The 17,109-nt window shown below is 34.8% G+C and overlaps 1 protein-coding gene across 4 annotated transcripts in view; it reads right to left on the bottom strand.

The window, feature by feature from the left end:
- Positions 1–17,109, bottom strand: part of Galnt13 (polypeptide N-acetylgalactosaminyltransferase 13) — a 597,204-nt gene that overhangs the window by 40,518 nt on the left and 539,577 nt on the right. For all 4 annotated transcript variants that reach the window (XM_036185829.1, XM_036185831.1, XM_036185830.1 and 1 more), the window contains exon 11: positions 6,745–6,843. In XM_036185829.1, the coding sequence (XP_036041722.1) occupies positions 6,745–6,843 (99 nt within the window). The remainder of the gene's footprint in view (positions 1–6,744; positions 6,844–17,109) is intronic.

Here is a 17,109-nt window from a genome sequence, read left to right as displayed (position 1 = left end):
TATATACAAAAATGGATAACTTCTAGACACATATGGCCTACCATAGTTCAATCAAAAAGGCAAAAATAGCTTAAATAGATTCCTAATATTAAGAAATTAACAGTTGAGCTAATGCCAATAGAGTGCAAACCATTTCATAAAATACAAAGGGGGATCTAGTTATGGTGTTATGTACCTATAATCCAAGCACTCTGGAGGTTAAAGCAGTTCCTAGAGGTCAAGGGCAACCTAGGCTACATAGTAAACTAAAGGCCAGTTTGGAATATATAAGACTTTATCTCAAAAGCAAAAAAATGGAAACAACAACAAATAGAAAGGGTTGAGATAGTACAAACTTATTTTATGAAGCCAGTATTATCCAGATATTCAACTTAGCAAAAGACACAATGAGCAAGGATAATTACAACCTGTTTCCTAGATCAGCATGAAGGGAAAAGTCTCAATAAAAGTCTTACAAAATTAACTCAAAAAGATAATCACATTAAGAATATCACATACCATAACCAAGTGCATTTAATTTGGTTCAACATAAGCAATCAAATTAACAAGTGTAATGCAGCACATGTAGACTTGAAAACAGAAATAACAAGATATTCTCAATCCATGTGGGAAACTCTATTGGCAAAATCTGTCATCTTTTCATAGTCCAAGTACTGATGAAATGTCAAATAGAATACAAGGAAGATAGCTAAACATAATAATAACTGTATGTTGCACCCTTATACCCAATGTTATTAAAAAATAAGGGAAAATCAAAATAATTCTAAAATCTGGAATGAGAAAAAAAATCTGTACAGATTTACCACTCTGAATATACTGCAAGTCTTAACTATAGCAATAAGACAATAAAAAATGAATACATTAAAGACATCTTCTAAAAAAGTAAAAAGTCAGAAAACCCATATTGGATGATGACATTATTCTCTACTTAAAAGATTTTAAAAACTCCATCTAAACACTTTTATCTTGATACTTTCAGAAACAGGGTAATATAAAAAAAATCAGTAAAAACAAACAACAAACAAACAAAAACACCAGTAGCTTTCTTTTAAATGAAGAGTGAACTTTTGAAAACAGAAAAATTATTCCATTATAAGTAGCTTAAACAGTGAAATACTTATATTTTAATAAATAGATGAAAGATCTCTACAAAAAATGATACTTGACAATGGAAAGATTATCAATGCTCATGGATTGGCATAGTATTTGTTATGATAGTACCTATGTTACCAGAAATATTCTATACATTCAACACAATATTCACCAAAATTACAGTGACATCCTTCAGAGAATTACTTAAATCCATACTGATATTCATACAGAAGCACCAAAGACTGTAGAATCACAACATAATTTTCAGCAGAAACAGCAATGATAGAAACATCACAATACCTGATCTCAAACTGTTCTGTGGAGTTATAGTAATAAAAATATCATAGCAAAATAATTACCACAGCCAAATAAATCAATAGACTAAAATAGAGAAATAAACACCCATACTATAGTGATGGAATCTCAGACAAAGTTGTCAAAAACACACATTTGAGAAAAGGTAGGCTTTTCAACAAACTGTATTATCAAGACTGGATGTGCATATGTGAAACAATGAAAAATGACCATATTTCTCAATCTGTACAAAATCAATTAAAATAGATTAAGGACCTTAATTAAGACTTAAAACCTAGCTGGGCAGTGGGGGCGCACGCCTTTAATCCCAGTACTCAGGAGGCAGCGGCAAGCACATCTCTGTGACTTTGAGGCCAGCCTGGGCTACAGAGTGAGTTCTAGAAAAGGCACAAAGCTATACAGAGAAACCCTGTCTTGTAAAACAAAACAACAAACAAACAAACAAACAAAGCTACTTAAAACTGAAACTGCTAGGGTAAAGGCCTTGAAGATATAGATGCCACCAAGACCTTTCTGAAGGTCTAATAGCACAGGGAATAATCACTCAAACTGACAAGCAGGGTTTTATAAAATTTAAAAAAAAAAAAAATGGACTGAAGAGTTGGTTCTGTGGGTAATGGCACTTGCTTCCAAGACTATTGATCTGAGTTTGATCCCCAGGACCCACATAGAAGAAAATAACCTATTTCTTCTCAAAATTCACACCTGGCTTACACATACATGCTGTGGCATATGCCCCTTAAATAAATGAATGTAGTAATTAAAACAAATCTTCTGCACACTCAGCAGCATGAAAAGAATCTACATGAGAGAAAAATCTTTACCAATTTTCTTCTTCCAGACATTAATATATAGAAATACACAAGAATTAAACACCAACAAATAAATTATACAGTTGAGAAATGAGCAGGTGAATACAGAGTCCCCAAAGGAATACAAATACCCATTTAAATATTTGAATGTGTTCTGCATTTTATCTGATATAACTATCAGAGAAAAGCAAATTAACCTACATTAAGATTCCATCTAATCCCAATTAGAATGACTGTTATCCAGTGTTATTGAGGGTGTGGAAAAAGAGGAGCCTTTATGCATTGATGGTGGGAAAAGAAGTGTGGTGGTGTGGCCTTGTTGAAGGAAGTGTGTCACTGTGGGGATAGGCTTTGAGGTCTCATATATGCTCAAGCCACACCCAGTGTCTCAGTTCACTTCCTGTTGCCTGAAAGATGTAAGGCTCTCAGCTACTTCTCAGCACCACGACTCCCTACACTCCACCATGTCCCACCATGATTATAATGGATTGAACCTCTGAAACTATAAGCTGCCACCTTAATGAAATTTTTTTGTTTATAAGAGTTGCTGTGGTTATGGTGTCTCTTCACAGCAATAGAAACCCTAAGACAAGAACATGTACAGTCATTATAGAAATAAATATGGTGATCCAGCAAAATATTTGAAAAAGTAGATTTATCCTGTGATCTAGCTACAACACTCCTAGGTATGAATTTGAAAGAGTCCAAGTCACCTTTTCAAAGAGATCTCAGTGTAAGTGTGTTTACTGCTGAATTATTCACAATAGCTAAAATATAGAACCAGTCAGAAGTTCACCAATAGATTAATTGCTAAAGCAAATGTGTACATATGTTCAATGGAATTTTTATTTATCATTAATACAGGATGAGATTATGTTATTTGTAGGAAAATGGAAGTGCATATCATTATGAGCAGCAAAATAATTCAACTCATAAATTTAATACAGATTTTATCTCATAGGTGATATGTGATTTAAGACATGAATTAGGCAGGGCAGTGGTGGTACGAGCCTTTAATCCCAATACTCGGGAGGCATACACAGGCGGATCTCTGTGAGTTTGAGGCCAGCCTTGTCTACAAAGTGAGTTCCAGGAAAGGTACAAAGTTACACAGAGAAACCCTGTCTCAAAAAACAAACAAACAAAAAACATGAATTAGATATAAGACATGAATTAGAATGGCATCTACTAATAGTGGAAAGAGTTCTAAAAGGAGAGGGAAGGCAGGAACAAGAACCTCCAGGGGAGGATAAAGGACGTGAGAGGGCAGGAAGATTTGGGATGGGAACAGGACAAGTCAGAGTAGGAGATGGGTGGGAGAGGACAGTGGGCTTGCAAAGAAGAGCAGAGTATAATGGCTAATGTGTACATAATTAAAAATATCATAGCAAACACCAATACTTTGTACAATAACTTAAAAATGTAAAGTAAAATCAATCACCAAAATTCTTGAGAAAAAAGGTGTAGCTAGCATAATTTTATCAACTAACAAGTGCCTCCTTTCAGAAATGCAGTTGAGTGAGGGCAGCCATGGGGGCTCAAACCTGTAAAACCAACACATAAGAGATGTAGGCAGGAAGACCAGGATTTCAAGGCCAGCCTCAGCTCCATGGGAAGCTCAAGTCCAGCCTGGGCTACATGAGATCTCTTAAAAGCAAACCAATAAACAAACTCTGTAGAAATGCAAATGAAATAAAAATATTTAGGTTTGTTATGACTTTTGTGTAAAAGCAGGATGGAGAGTATAAATACTTATATTGGCTAGAGGCTACTTGTAAAAATTCATAAGTAGATAACTATAAAAATTGATGCTTCCATAGCAACATAAGAGACTAAAACATAAAAACAGAAACGATAACCCAGAATAACAGCCTAAAATATGTTCTTTTCCTAAAGTAAGGAACTGAAAAATTTAAGCACATCTCTATTAAATAACTTAGAAATACTGAGTTTCATCAAAGCAAAAGTCATCATAATAGAGTTTTATACATGGTTTAAATCTCTTATACTATTCAGTTTTTAGAATAAAAGAGAAATTGCTGCTAACCGAGTTATGCTAAAGGATGCCCAGCATCTTTCTCTTATTCAGCATAAGCCTCGAATGATGCTTTGTTTTTCCAGCATTTTTACTAAATTTTTTCATTTATTTTGCATACCAACCACAGTTTCTTCCCCTCTTCTCCTCCCATCCCCTCCACCACACTTCTCATGTATCCCCTCCCCCATCCATTCCTCCTTTGTCTCCTTCAGAAAGGGGCAGGCCTCCAATAGGAGTCAACAACAAAGCATGGCACATCAAGTTGAGGCAGGACCAAGCTCCTCCTGCTGCATCTGCATCTAGGCTGGGCAAGGCAACTCAGCATGGGGAATAGGTTCCCAAAAGCCAGCTGAAGTGCCAGAATAGGTCCTGATATCACTGCTGGGAGCCCAGTGACCCCAGCTATGACTCCTAACAACAGTGGAAAGGGTACCTGACCTGGCTTGGTGACTACCCTATTTGTCAATAGAGAGCATTTATCAGGTAACTGATGGAAGCAGATGCAGTTATCCACAGCTCCAGGAATCCTCTTGTAAAGAGGGACTGGAGATAGTAAAGGCCAGGAGTGTCAAGGTCATGACAGGAAAACACACAAAGACAGCTAACCTGAGCTACTGGGAGCTCACAGATTTTGGACAGAAAGCTAGGAAGCCTGCATGGGACTGACCTAGGCCCTCTACATGAGTGTGACAATTGTTTTGCAAGTCTTTAAATTATTTTTGAGACTATTATATTATTACATCATTTCCCCTTTTGTTTTCCTCCCCTCAAGCTCTCTCATACATCTCCCCTTGCTCTCTTTCTTCTTTAAATGCCACTACATATATTTTTGTGTGTATATGTGTAATATATATATATATATATATATATATATATATATATATATCTGTGTATGTATATACACAGATATATATATTCATATATATATATATATTTCTAAGTAAGTGAACACAACCTGCCCACTCTGAATAATAACACTTGTAAATACATATTTTTAAAGCTGATCTGAATTGGTTATTTAATGCTGTTTTTCAATTTGACAGTTAAAGAGAGATATTTGAGAACCTATTTAGAAATAATGATCAAGATAATGTCAGCAGGCCAGAATGAACTGTGCATTCTGTGTGCACCATGATACTTGAGTTGGATTATGAATCATGTATCTTTAGAAAAAATATATTGAATGAAATAATTTTCCTTATTGTGTAAGTAATAAAACATCAAAACTTTGTTATTTGTATTGATTGCTTTGTAGATTAAAAGGCTATGAAATAAGTATATATATGAACATTACTAAATACTTATGTAAACAGAACTATATTTGTTTGATTTCCAGTTTGTCATTAAGTTTATAATGTAGAGATTATAGAATAACAGGAGATTTTGTACAGTTTTTAACACTCATTTTTTCCTAAATTACTTTTACATTTATATTATTGCTTCAATAATTCCCTTTTTCCAAATGCAATAAATTATAAACTTGATTTTAAGTATCTTCTTACTAGAACTGAAATTTGGAAACACATTAATTAGTGCTTCAATATTTTTCCTTTGTTTTAAATGGAGAAAGCTCCTTTTCACATTTCTTCAGTGTACCATGCAAGCTCTCTGTGAATCAAGCTCCCACAGTCAACTGGACTCATTTTCTTCTTGATTCATAGTACCAAAGTCAGCATGTGTCACTATACAGAATGCTGACACATGCTGGACAGAAAGGCTATTGCAACCTCAATTCGTTTTGCCCACAAATGTTCTCACTGACACAGAACTTCTTGCTGTTGTCCCCATCAACTCCTGTAATCAGCTTGTTTACTGACTATCTGCTATTTCAGATTCAGCATTGTGATTGAGTTCCCAGGAAAACTAAATGTGGCTTCCTAAAGTGGCTGTGCATCAGGACTGCTGCAATACAGTGACTCACAAAGAAGTGGACTCTTGGTGTCTCTCCCAGAGAAACTTTTCAGTGCTCAAGGAAAACATAAGATTCCTCCTTGTGCTCTGGTAGGTTTCTGATAATTAATTCTGCCACTCAGGAAATTCATCCTAGATTTCTATCTGTTGCTGTGCTGACTCATTCACTTTAATTTTTTTTGAAATTCATAAACTGTTAGGAATTCTTATACACATAGAAAATAACAAAACAAATACAGAAAATTACCACTGGGAAAGCATTGCAGTTATAGAAACATTGTTTTCTTGCCCATTAAATGGCAAAGCACATTTAAGTACATCATGATAAAATGAGATGTTCAAGTATACTGACTGTCTTCATTTATGTAGGCATATTTTAAGTTTTGCTTTTTTCATTCAATCCTGTGTTTTTGGTCTTAAGATACTTGGCACAATGAGATAGGCATAATTAGTTGTTGGTTGGAATACCCATTCATTTTATTAATGGCATGTACACCAGAGCATACACTGATTGTTTTAACAGCATCCCTCCTCTCCTACCCACAAGTAAGGAGGTGAAAACAAAAGACTGTGTACCTGGTTACCTCCCATGCCATGGCAGTTGAATATACCCACTTTTTCATTTTCTTTGCGGCCCATGTTGTCTAAGCATTGATTGGTTTCAACATTTCTTATCTAAAGAAAACACACATAAAAACGATAGGGTCAAACAAATTCAAATACAAAATCATGAATTACAGAGTGTTAGATAAATAATACAAGTTTGTAAGAAAGTTCTTTCAGAAATGTGTTTTAAATATCATTTTTATCTTTTTCTACCTATAATTAGGCTTAAACATCTTCCTAAACTTTTCCTAGCTAGAACTGGAAAAATGTTGATTTTGAGATTATCATCTAATCAGACAATGAAGGAAGCTCTCTCTATATAAGTTATCAAAGTCTTTTATACATTAGGATATTCTGAAATTCCATCCAAATAACTAATTGATTCTTAAACCCCTATAGCATCCCATTTTTTTTAAAAAAAGGAAAATAAATTGAATTTGTACTTGAGTTTACATTTTTAGATTTCTATACTATATGTTCCATCTTGTTAAATAATAAAAATTAATTACATTGTTTTCTTCTGTGACTAAGACAGATTTGTATATTTTTCTTTATTCCTAATACTAAACTTCATACAAAGTTTTTAACCCTACAAACCACTGTTACAAGCTAAATGTCATTTCATATTGCAAATTCTTCAAAAGCAAGATTAAGCTGGCAAGCATAGACATGTGTTACTGGTTTATAATAAAACATTGCATTAGTCCTATATTCAACATAATGCTATTACACATTCGAACTGAATGTAAATTAAAGTCATTTCTTAGTATTAAAGATGCTGAGATTTTTAAATCAAGCATAAATTGTTATAAAAGAAGCAGCGGAGGATGGGGAGAATACCTGTGTGAAATGAAGTATTTAAACATCATTTTCTTTGGATGGAACTAGAAAATATGATCCTGAGAGAGGTAAGCCAGACACAGAAAGACAAACATGGTATGTACTCACTCATAAGTGGATACTAGATGTAAAGCAAAGGATAACCAGACTACAACCCACAGCAACAGAAAAGCCAGCTAACAAGGAGAACACTAAGAGGGACGAATAGATTGCCCTTGGAAGGAGAAATAGATGAGATCTCCATGAGCAAACTGAGGGTGAGGAGGGGCAATGGAGGGTAGGAGATAGGGGTTGAGAATATATGGGAACAGAATGGTCCAGGCAGAATGGGACAGAGTGGAAGAGCAAGGAAAGAGATACCACAATAGAGGGAGAGATCAAGGTAACGGAGAAACAGGGTGCTAGGGAAGTTCCCAGGAATCCACAAGGATGACCCCAGTTTAGACTTTTAGCAATAGTGAAGAAGGTGCCTGAACTGGCCTACTCTGGTAATCAGATTGGTGAAAACCCTAACTGTTATTATAGAGCCTTCATAGAGTAAATGATGGAAGCATTGCAGAGATCTCTAGCCAAACAACAGGTCGAGCTCCAGGAGTCCAGTCAAAGAGAGAGAAGAGGGATTCTATGAGGAAGGGGCATCAGGATCATGATGGGAAAACGTACAGTGGGAACTCATGAACTGTGGACCAGCAGCTGTGGAGCCTCCATGGGACTAGACTAGGCCCTCTGCATAGGCGAGACAGTTGTTTAGCTTGACCTACTAAGGGGTGCATGGCAGTGGGATGAGGATCAGTTCCTGCTGCATGAATGGGCTTTCTGGAGCCCAGTGCCTATGATGGGACACCTTACACAGCCTTGGTTCAGGGGGAGGAGCTTGGACCTGACTTAGCTGAATGTACCAGGTTCTGCAGACTCTCCATGTGAGTCCTTGCCTTTAAGGAGGTGGGAATGAGGCATGGGTTTAGGGGGAAGGCTGAGGAGCAGAAGGAGGGAGGAGAGGGGCACCTGTGGTTGGTATATAAAATGAACCGAAAATTTCTTAATAATAAAAAAAAGAAAAAAATCATTTTCTTTATTTACCACCCAAGTGCATATTTACATTTATCTACCCTGATTCTAAAAATTCTGTGCCATATAAAGATATACACATTTTTTTGTGTACTTTGTAATTACCTAGATATTGTTTTTCTACCAGGTTAGTATGCACTGGTTACACGTCTCTTCATTTTTTCCAATTAATAAAATTAGAGATGTTTGATATAATTTTACAGAAAACAGAGGAGATTTATATAATTCAATTTTCCTATTTTGTGAGCATTATTGTTAAATAATGCTTCCTGGGGGTGCAAAAAATCCTTGGATTAGCAGGAAGACCTCAATGATCACACTGGGTAAGATTTGGAAGTGGCTAAGATTCTCAAGCCCTCTTTCAATGGTTGGAAATTTGGTTCGGAATTACAGACACTTCCATCAAGAAATCTGAAAGCAACCCAAACGACAAGGAAGGGCACAGTGTGATTGTTCTACTGAAACACTTCCAAAAGTACACCCGAATGGAATGTATTTTCAGGCTGATTTAGGTTTTCTGAAAACTGAGCCCATAAGCAGATCATTTTCAAGATCAAGACATGCACAATAATTAGGAAGGTAATAGTTGATAGGTAAATAGGTCTGTGTGCAATTCACATAGTCCAATAAATCATACATTATATGGTTGAGTTATAACATCATACCTCTTGTAAACTTGGCATAAAAGGCATACAAGGTTCATGGCACTTGAAGAGATATAAGATAAAAGTTACAGTGTTATATGGAATGTCACTTGTAAGGATTTGTATCTCTGTTTGACAACAAAAATCTCAAAGTATATCTTTCCAAGTATATAATCTAACAGTAGCATTTGAAAGGAGCTTTAAATAGGTACTTGGCAATTGATTCTGATAACTTAAGTACAGAATGTTAAAAAGCCTCCAAGTTTGGGACTGAGAAAATGTTTAATTGTCTACTCTAATTTAGTTATGTTTTTATTTGTGAACTCATTACAATAAAATGAATTGTTACAATAAGAATGCCCAAAATATATTGCCCTTAGAAACAATTTATTGATCTACTTATGATATAGAAATGTGATTTCTGTTCTTTGCAATCCTTTATGAATTCAATGATTAAATCAAGAAACATTAAGAAAATTCACATCTTATATAAAGCACTGATTGGTGTAGGATAATACAGAAATGTACAAAGGAAACATAATCTCTTTCATTGTGGAACTTACATTTAAGTATGAAAGAAAGAAATAAAAACATATTTACAATATGTCAGAAGATTAATATGTCTCATGGGAGAATTAGCCTTTCCTAAGGATGAATCCCCTAATTAGTTATTCAATACAAAATGATAAGCCCTGAAGTCATATATACATAAGCCACAGTAAACAGATTCACTATGCTGTACACATATAATTTTGCATATGTGTATAATAACAATAACCAAAGAAAAAGAGCCCATCAATCTGAGAGACACTGAGGGAGAGATGGGTAGAGTTAGAGGCGGGAAGTGGAAGGGGAAAGTAAAAAAATTATATTTTACTTTCAAACATTAATTTAAAAGGCCTCATAAAAGCATAGGAAGAGTAGACAGTGATGTAGGTGTCCTGTCTTCAAGGGAACTGGGAAAGACCATTTTAGTTCTGTGAGATAGCAAACCTAATCCCATCTATGTAAGAGCAACCCAGACAGGAGAATAGCAGACAGATGCCTCTGCAGTTATGTAATACCAGAATAGCAGATTAGCAGCTGTGGCCATAGGGCAGGGAGCAAGGAGCAGGCTACACAAGTGTCCAAAACCAAATAATGTCAGCAATCCTGTGTTCTCAGTACACCCATGCACAGTAATATCTTCCCATGGTTGCTGAAAGTGGGCGAGAGACAGTTCAGGAAGCCAGAAAAAAGTATAGAGCCTACTGACATGATGTTGAGAGATGTGGACTGGGGTAAAGGATAACAATGGAGATTAGGAGGTAAATTTTGGTACACTTTTTCTTTTCAGATGGATCCAGAAGAAATTTCAGGTAGCTCGTGAATGAGCCAGGAAACAAAAAAACAACAAACATTACAAAATATCTCCAGGTTGGATCCACACAAATGGACAAAAGATGTCCTTAATTACTTAAAACAATATTCTGTGTTCACATATGTGCAAGGCAATCTTGTGCTCTCTGTACTTGAAAATCACTTTGGTGAATCATAAATCCTTGCCTGGCAACATATGGCTTTGAGGTTATACAAAATGCTGATCTACTTACTTCCAGCATAAAGGGTTACTTTTGAAAGGACCAGTGACAATCTGGTTTGCTCCCCATCAATTTTGCAAGAATGAATATTCCTAGACATCAAATTGTCTTTACTGCTAGAAAGTCTAATAGATGTTTTTCCCTTAAAATATGTTGTTATCTTGTACTATGGAAAATACTGTGCATTACAGTTCACAACACTTACTTTATGTTTTAGTTTCGTCTGAATCCAAAATTTCAACCTGTTTGCAGTATTTATAATGATATATACTGCTGATTATAGAGTTGTTTAGCATTCATTCTTTCTTATATTGTTTTTCAAGTTATTTTTCTTTCTTTGCCTGAATTCTATTTTCCTTAACTTTTAAGTGGGAAGGTTGATCAGGAGTCATTTCCTACTTCATACTGAGATTTGCCTTCTTTGTATTGCTAAAGATGGTCTATTCAAAAGCCTCTACTTTAATCTCTTAGGTTTTTTTTTTTAACCTTTCATTCATGTGTAATATTTTGTTTGTGTTCTGACAAATAAAGCTTCCCTGAGATTAGAGGGTAGAACTAGCCACTAGGTAACCATAGAGGTCTGGAGGTCTGTAAAGATAGGAAACAGGAAGTGATAAGGCTTGGCAGAGAGAAGTGATAAAGTGGGGGTGGAAACAAGATCTCAGCACTTTTGGTCTGAGGATTCAGAGATAAGAAGTCTCTAGTGGCTACTGTTCTGCTTCTCTGATCTTTCTTCAGCTTTTACCCAAATATCTGACTCCTGGTTTTTCTTAATCAGACTAATTAGGATCATGATTCATTTCATATTTTTATTTTTTTGTCTGTACCTCTCATTTTACTTTCCCCTTTGTCCTTTTCCTCCTAGATTTTGGCTTTGTTCTTTGGTTTCTCTTAAAAGGGGGACTGCAGGTAGTGAGTTTTAAGAATCCACAGGTGACATAATGCTGAGACCCTTCAAATTACAAAGTGGAGAGCTGACCTGTTTGTGAAAGGCCCTTCCTAGGTTCAGCTACTGTTTTTGAATTAGTGGGAAATAATGACTCCTCAGAAACTGCTGGAGTTTGGCATTATCCTGGCTTAATTTCTGTCTGACCCATCATTTCTTCCTCCTGTTCTGCAAAGATGACAATGTCATGCCAGTGATGAATGTGGTACCTCCTATTTTGGAGTCTGTGAAACTACCTTATTGCTTTGCTTTGCTGTCCAAGTCATATCATGTTTTCTTTTCTTTTTACTTTTCTTTTGAGTTTTCATTTTTAGTCTGGGCCCTAGTGATCTTCTTGTTTAAGTTGGATGATGTCATTTCAAAAGAATTTCCAGAACAGATCTATTTTTATTAGTAGAAGCCTGTCCTATTTTTGAAGTTACAACCATGCATTTGGCTTCTTAATTTATGTGCAAGTAGTATCACTTGTCCTTCCAAATGTAGCACAAAGTGGTTATTGTATCTGAAATAGAGTGAAGTCTGTCAAGCTGGGAGAATAGAAATAGATATGGATGGCTGGTTTAGAAAACTTGTCAGAATGAACTTAGATTAATGTCTGCAGGGACAAATCAGTCTGCAATCTGTGCACACTGACAGAAGCTGAAGCTAAGTCTTTATATTGGTTTGTAAAGCCAGCCCATCTCTGCCATAATAGAAGTCACTTACTTATGTGTGCCTACCTATTACATACTGTGTTAATTTTTTCCCTTCTGTCTTTGTCACTTTGTCAAAAATACCTAAAGGAAGTGATACAAAGGAGAAAAGATCGTTTCCACTGATAGTTTCAGGGATTTTCTTCCATCATGGTGGAGTCAGTGTGGATGAGCAGAGAAGCTCAAACACGGCAGCCAAAACAGCAGAGTGCCTACACTGCTTACTTCACCTACTTTCTCTTTCATTTCATCTTCTATCCCCAGCCTGTGTCTGATGCAGTCCACATTTAGGAAGATGTTCCTTTCTACATTACTCTTTGTAGAAATAAAATGTACAGACAAACCAACAGTGTGCTTCATTTATTTCCTGGGAGCCTTTAAATCTAATCAAGTTGAAAATCAAGATTTATCTGCCATTATGCCAATGATGACAAACATTGAACTAGTGTTTTCACAGGTAATGAATATAGTTATTATAGTGAAGTTGGGAAGTGCCAGTCTTGACTTTCCAATAAGTGAGTATTATTAAGGAGACCTGGACAGACTAAAAGAGTTATTATTGATCAGAGTCAATGAAAGACAATAATTATAATTATATAATAACTATAATTGTCATAAATCATTTAGGAACAGAGTTTGGAAACCAGTTATGTAGACTAGAAGAAGGTCCACTAAGGCGTCACAGCAGGTAAAGGCATTTGCCTCCAACCCTGAAGACCTAGCTTCTATCACTGGAACTAGAAGATAATAGACTCTAAGAAGTTTTACTTTGACCTACATAGACATATTGTAATGTGTTTGTAAAACCAGAAACCCGCAAACAACTTGGTACACAGTTAAGTGTGTGCTCCTAAAGGGAATCACTGGGAAAGAATTGGACAAGGTCCTAACCTGTCACTGATGTTAGTCTTAAGAAATGGCAATCAACCAGAAAGGGACTTTATCCATTAAGAATCCATTATATGTGTGTTATATGCTCTACATCAAAAAAAAAAAAAAAAAAAAACCAAAACAAAACAAAAGTACTATGGAGTTTGGAGGTCTAGAAATTCTTATTTTTTATGCTGTGATATGTCAAACTATGCTTTGATGGCATAGCGTAAGACCAAGGCACATCTCATTTTAATTGTTTGTCTGCTTTGTGGCTTCTTTGTTTACTCATAATCTTTTATTGCTTGGAAATAATTCCTAAGGATAAAAGTGAGAGTATTGTTTTGTCACTTTATTGCTGATGCTGGAAGTCAGCAAGCCATTACACAGTTTCTTCTGCACACTAGAAGCCCTCTTAGAAGTAATTGGCTTTTATTCCCTCAGCTGGATTGCCAAGGGGAGAGTATAGTCTAAAAATAGAGGGATTGTCCCCATCCCACCAATCAATCTTTACATTTAAAATCTCCATTCTAAAAATAAAGGATAACATCACTTACACTTGAATAAGAACTTTGGAAAATATAAATCACACACATTTAACCTTTAATTGAGCATAATCTAATTTATCATTACTTAACACATATTAAATAGTTATACTGACTATTGTAATGTTAATCTTATAATACAAGTGCTTTGTTGGATATATATTAATTGTAATATATACCTCTCTCTTGGTTATAATTTTTTAGATCAGAAGGATAAGCAAAGAGTTTATGTATTTAACAAGCCCAAATTTGCATTGCTCATATCTCAAACTGTATATAGTTTATTGTAGCTCTTTGTATCAATATCTATTTAATAAAATTAGAGTGAATTCTACTCTAAATTCTCAGAAATATGAAATTTTTCACCTACAGATGTACGTACTCATTTATTCTAAATGAAAATTAGTTTCTGGGTCCCCAATATTTTATAATTAAAGCATGGTTAGAGAATACCCACATTTGTGTGTCTGACCTAGAATGGGATGTTATTTTACTGGGTTATCTTATTAAAAGGTCAAGAACACTGTGAATCTATAAATAAATCTGATTACCAGGGATGGTTAGGCTTTAAGCATTTTAGCTTCCACACTTGTTAGTAACTGAATTTATCCATAATCCCTGCAGCCTCACAGCTTCACAGATGTCTATTTTTATCTATTTAGGTTTGCTCTTCAAAATTATTTAAGAAATATAATATCATGCATATAAGGGCATTAACTAGCTGATGTGGTTAAAGGGCCTAAAAGGAAAAGTGCTGAGGTCAATGGCACAATTCAAAGTGCACAGACCAATGCCCAAACATGTCCAGGCAGCATGCAGATAGGAATTTTAAGTACCAAGGGTTAAGTCTCTTGGCTTCAGAAATCCTGCTTTTCATCCTTTTAACCTCAGATAGTCCTTTGTTCAAAATAACTCACAATAGATGTAGAATGCTACCCTGTCAAAGCTCAAAAGTTTGGGCGAACATACTGTTTTAGAAGATTATTTATTTTAATTTTGTATAGGAATTAGTTCTTTTATTTAGAATGTCTGAACCTGTCATGTTAAATCTACATAAGCTAAAGAGCTACTTAAGAAAGAATTTAATGCTGCAAAGGGCACAACCTCCTTATTCCATTATGATCTGCTTACTGAGTCTAAAAGGCACATGGTGCATTAAGTTACTTAAAGGTTTGAGTTCAAAGCAATTGCACAGCTTTTAACATCTGATTGTCAATTGCACATAATTTGTGAGCTGAGTAAAATAATATTTCAATTATCTGAATAAGATATAAACATATGACAGTAAGATAATGATGTCCGACATCAATAAGTTTACTCATGTTGATTCTGGTGTTGACATATGATAATCATCAAAAGAATGAAGAAAGCTATATAGAAAAATTGATTAATGGGGAAATATTTGCTTTTATCAACATAGAACAACATTAAACATATAGACCTTTTACAAAATTGAAAATATACAAAATGTTAAATGGTTAAAAGGTCACTAGAAATTAAGGGAGAAGTACATGATTAGATTAAGAAATAATTTGATAACAAATAGCTTCTACATCAGACACTTTGGAATGCTTTTAGAGAGAAAGTCCTTCATGTAGAATGAAAGACATTATGGGGGCAGGAGGTAAAAAAGAAAAAGCCTCAAATGATGATTTTTGCTCATTAGCAGTTTAACACTAACTCATTATCAAGATGCCCATCTTAAATTATGTATACATGGTTACATGAAATTGAATTGAGGAGAGCTTGCTGAATTAGCCTTGCTGTTTCCATGGATACAGATGCTGTGTTGGATTTCTTTGGAACTTGGTTTTAAAATGGATAACTACAGTACATTAATATATCAGGAAGCTCAAAACTTAATAAATCTCAAAGATGTTTTAAACTTATTGGGTGTTTTGAGTAAGACCAAATAAAGTTCAAATCTTTTCAGGAGTAATTTGGTGACCCCAGTGAGTTTCTCAAAAGTCCTCTTTGATTGACTCCATCAACATGACTAAAAGGAAGGCAGTGGTTTCTTATGATGTGTAATTGAGAAAGTGGGAAGAATAATCTATATCTAGAAAAGAAATACTGCTCTTTTTAAAGGGTAGATTGAATTTCATTATTAATTAGATTTTTAATAAAGAGATGAGAATATTAAACATTTTTATAGAGATTATCTATGGATTATCATAGTTTGTGTGGGAGGAGTGTCCTAGTTTAAAATGCATTCTTATAAATTCTGAGCATAAACCTCCATGAAATCAACGTTAATTTGCATATATTACATATTAGAAAGGAACAGCTACAATACCCTCCCCCCAAAAAACAAATCAAAGCAGAACTGAAATCACATATTTCAAAATTTTTATTACTACACATAATACTTTTCATTACACAATCCAGGGCAAATACATGGAAACTGGGATTCTACACAAAGACAGGGCACAACCAATGGAGGACAGAAACTTGGCCAACAGAGCACTGGGAAGGCACTTCACATTAGTCATTAAAAACAATTCAGCTCTACTCAATTTGAGTAAATTTTCTTTCATTGTTTTCTTTCTATAAAGTATGACCACCAAATATACTAGACTGAACCTGGTTAGTTATTATATATTTTACTATTATGAACTACAAAATGATAATTAAAAACTAAACTTATTTATTAAATATTTCCCAAATGAATTATATTATTTGTGGTCAAATGACTTTATCATAATCAATATTAAATTAGTTTTGAATCACAAACTTGTTCAGTAGTAAGCAGGAAACTATAAGTAGGGATCATATATCATAAAGGAAAAAAAATCATAATATGAGTAGTTGATTATATATATAAAATGAAGCCAATTATGTACATTGAGTAATTTAAGTATTTTATAAATGTGAATGGTACATTCCTATCAATGTCAAATCCATTTTATAACACTAAGATCTAACATATATTTCACTTTTCTGTGCAAAATTTTCCAAGGATATTGACATTTATTTTGTGTGAAACAGATCGACTATTGGAACAGTTGACTGAATCTATCTCTATTTAGTCAGACATTTAGGGTAATTTATAAAAAATCAGAGAGCCTTCATCCAGTAACTGATGGAAACAGAAGCAGAGACCCACTGCCAAACATTGGGCCAAGCTTGGGGAATCCTGCTGAAGAGAGG

This window comes from Onychomys torridus, chromosome 4 (genome assembly GCF_903995425.1).
Source record: "Onychomys torridus chromosome 4, mOncTor1.1, whole genome shotgun sequence".
Classification (NCBI taxonomy): Eukaryota; Metazoa; Chordata; class Mammalia; order Rodentia; family Cricetidae; genus Onychomys; species Onychomys torridus.
Note: the sequence above shows the minus strand (reverse complement) of the source record. Positions and strands in the feature narration are given on the sequence as shown.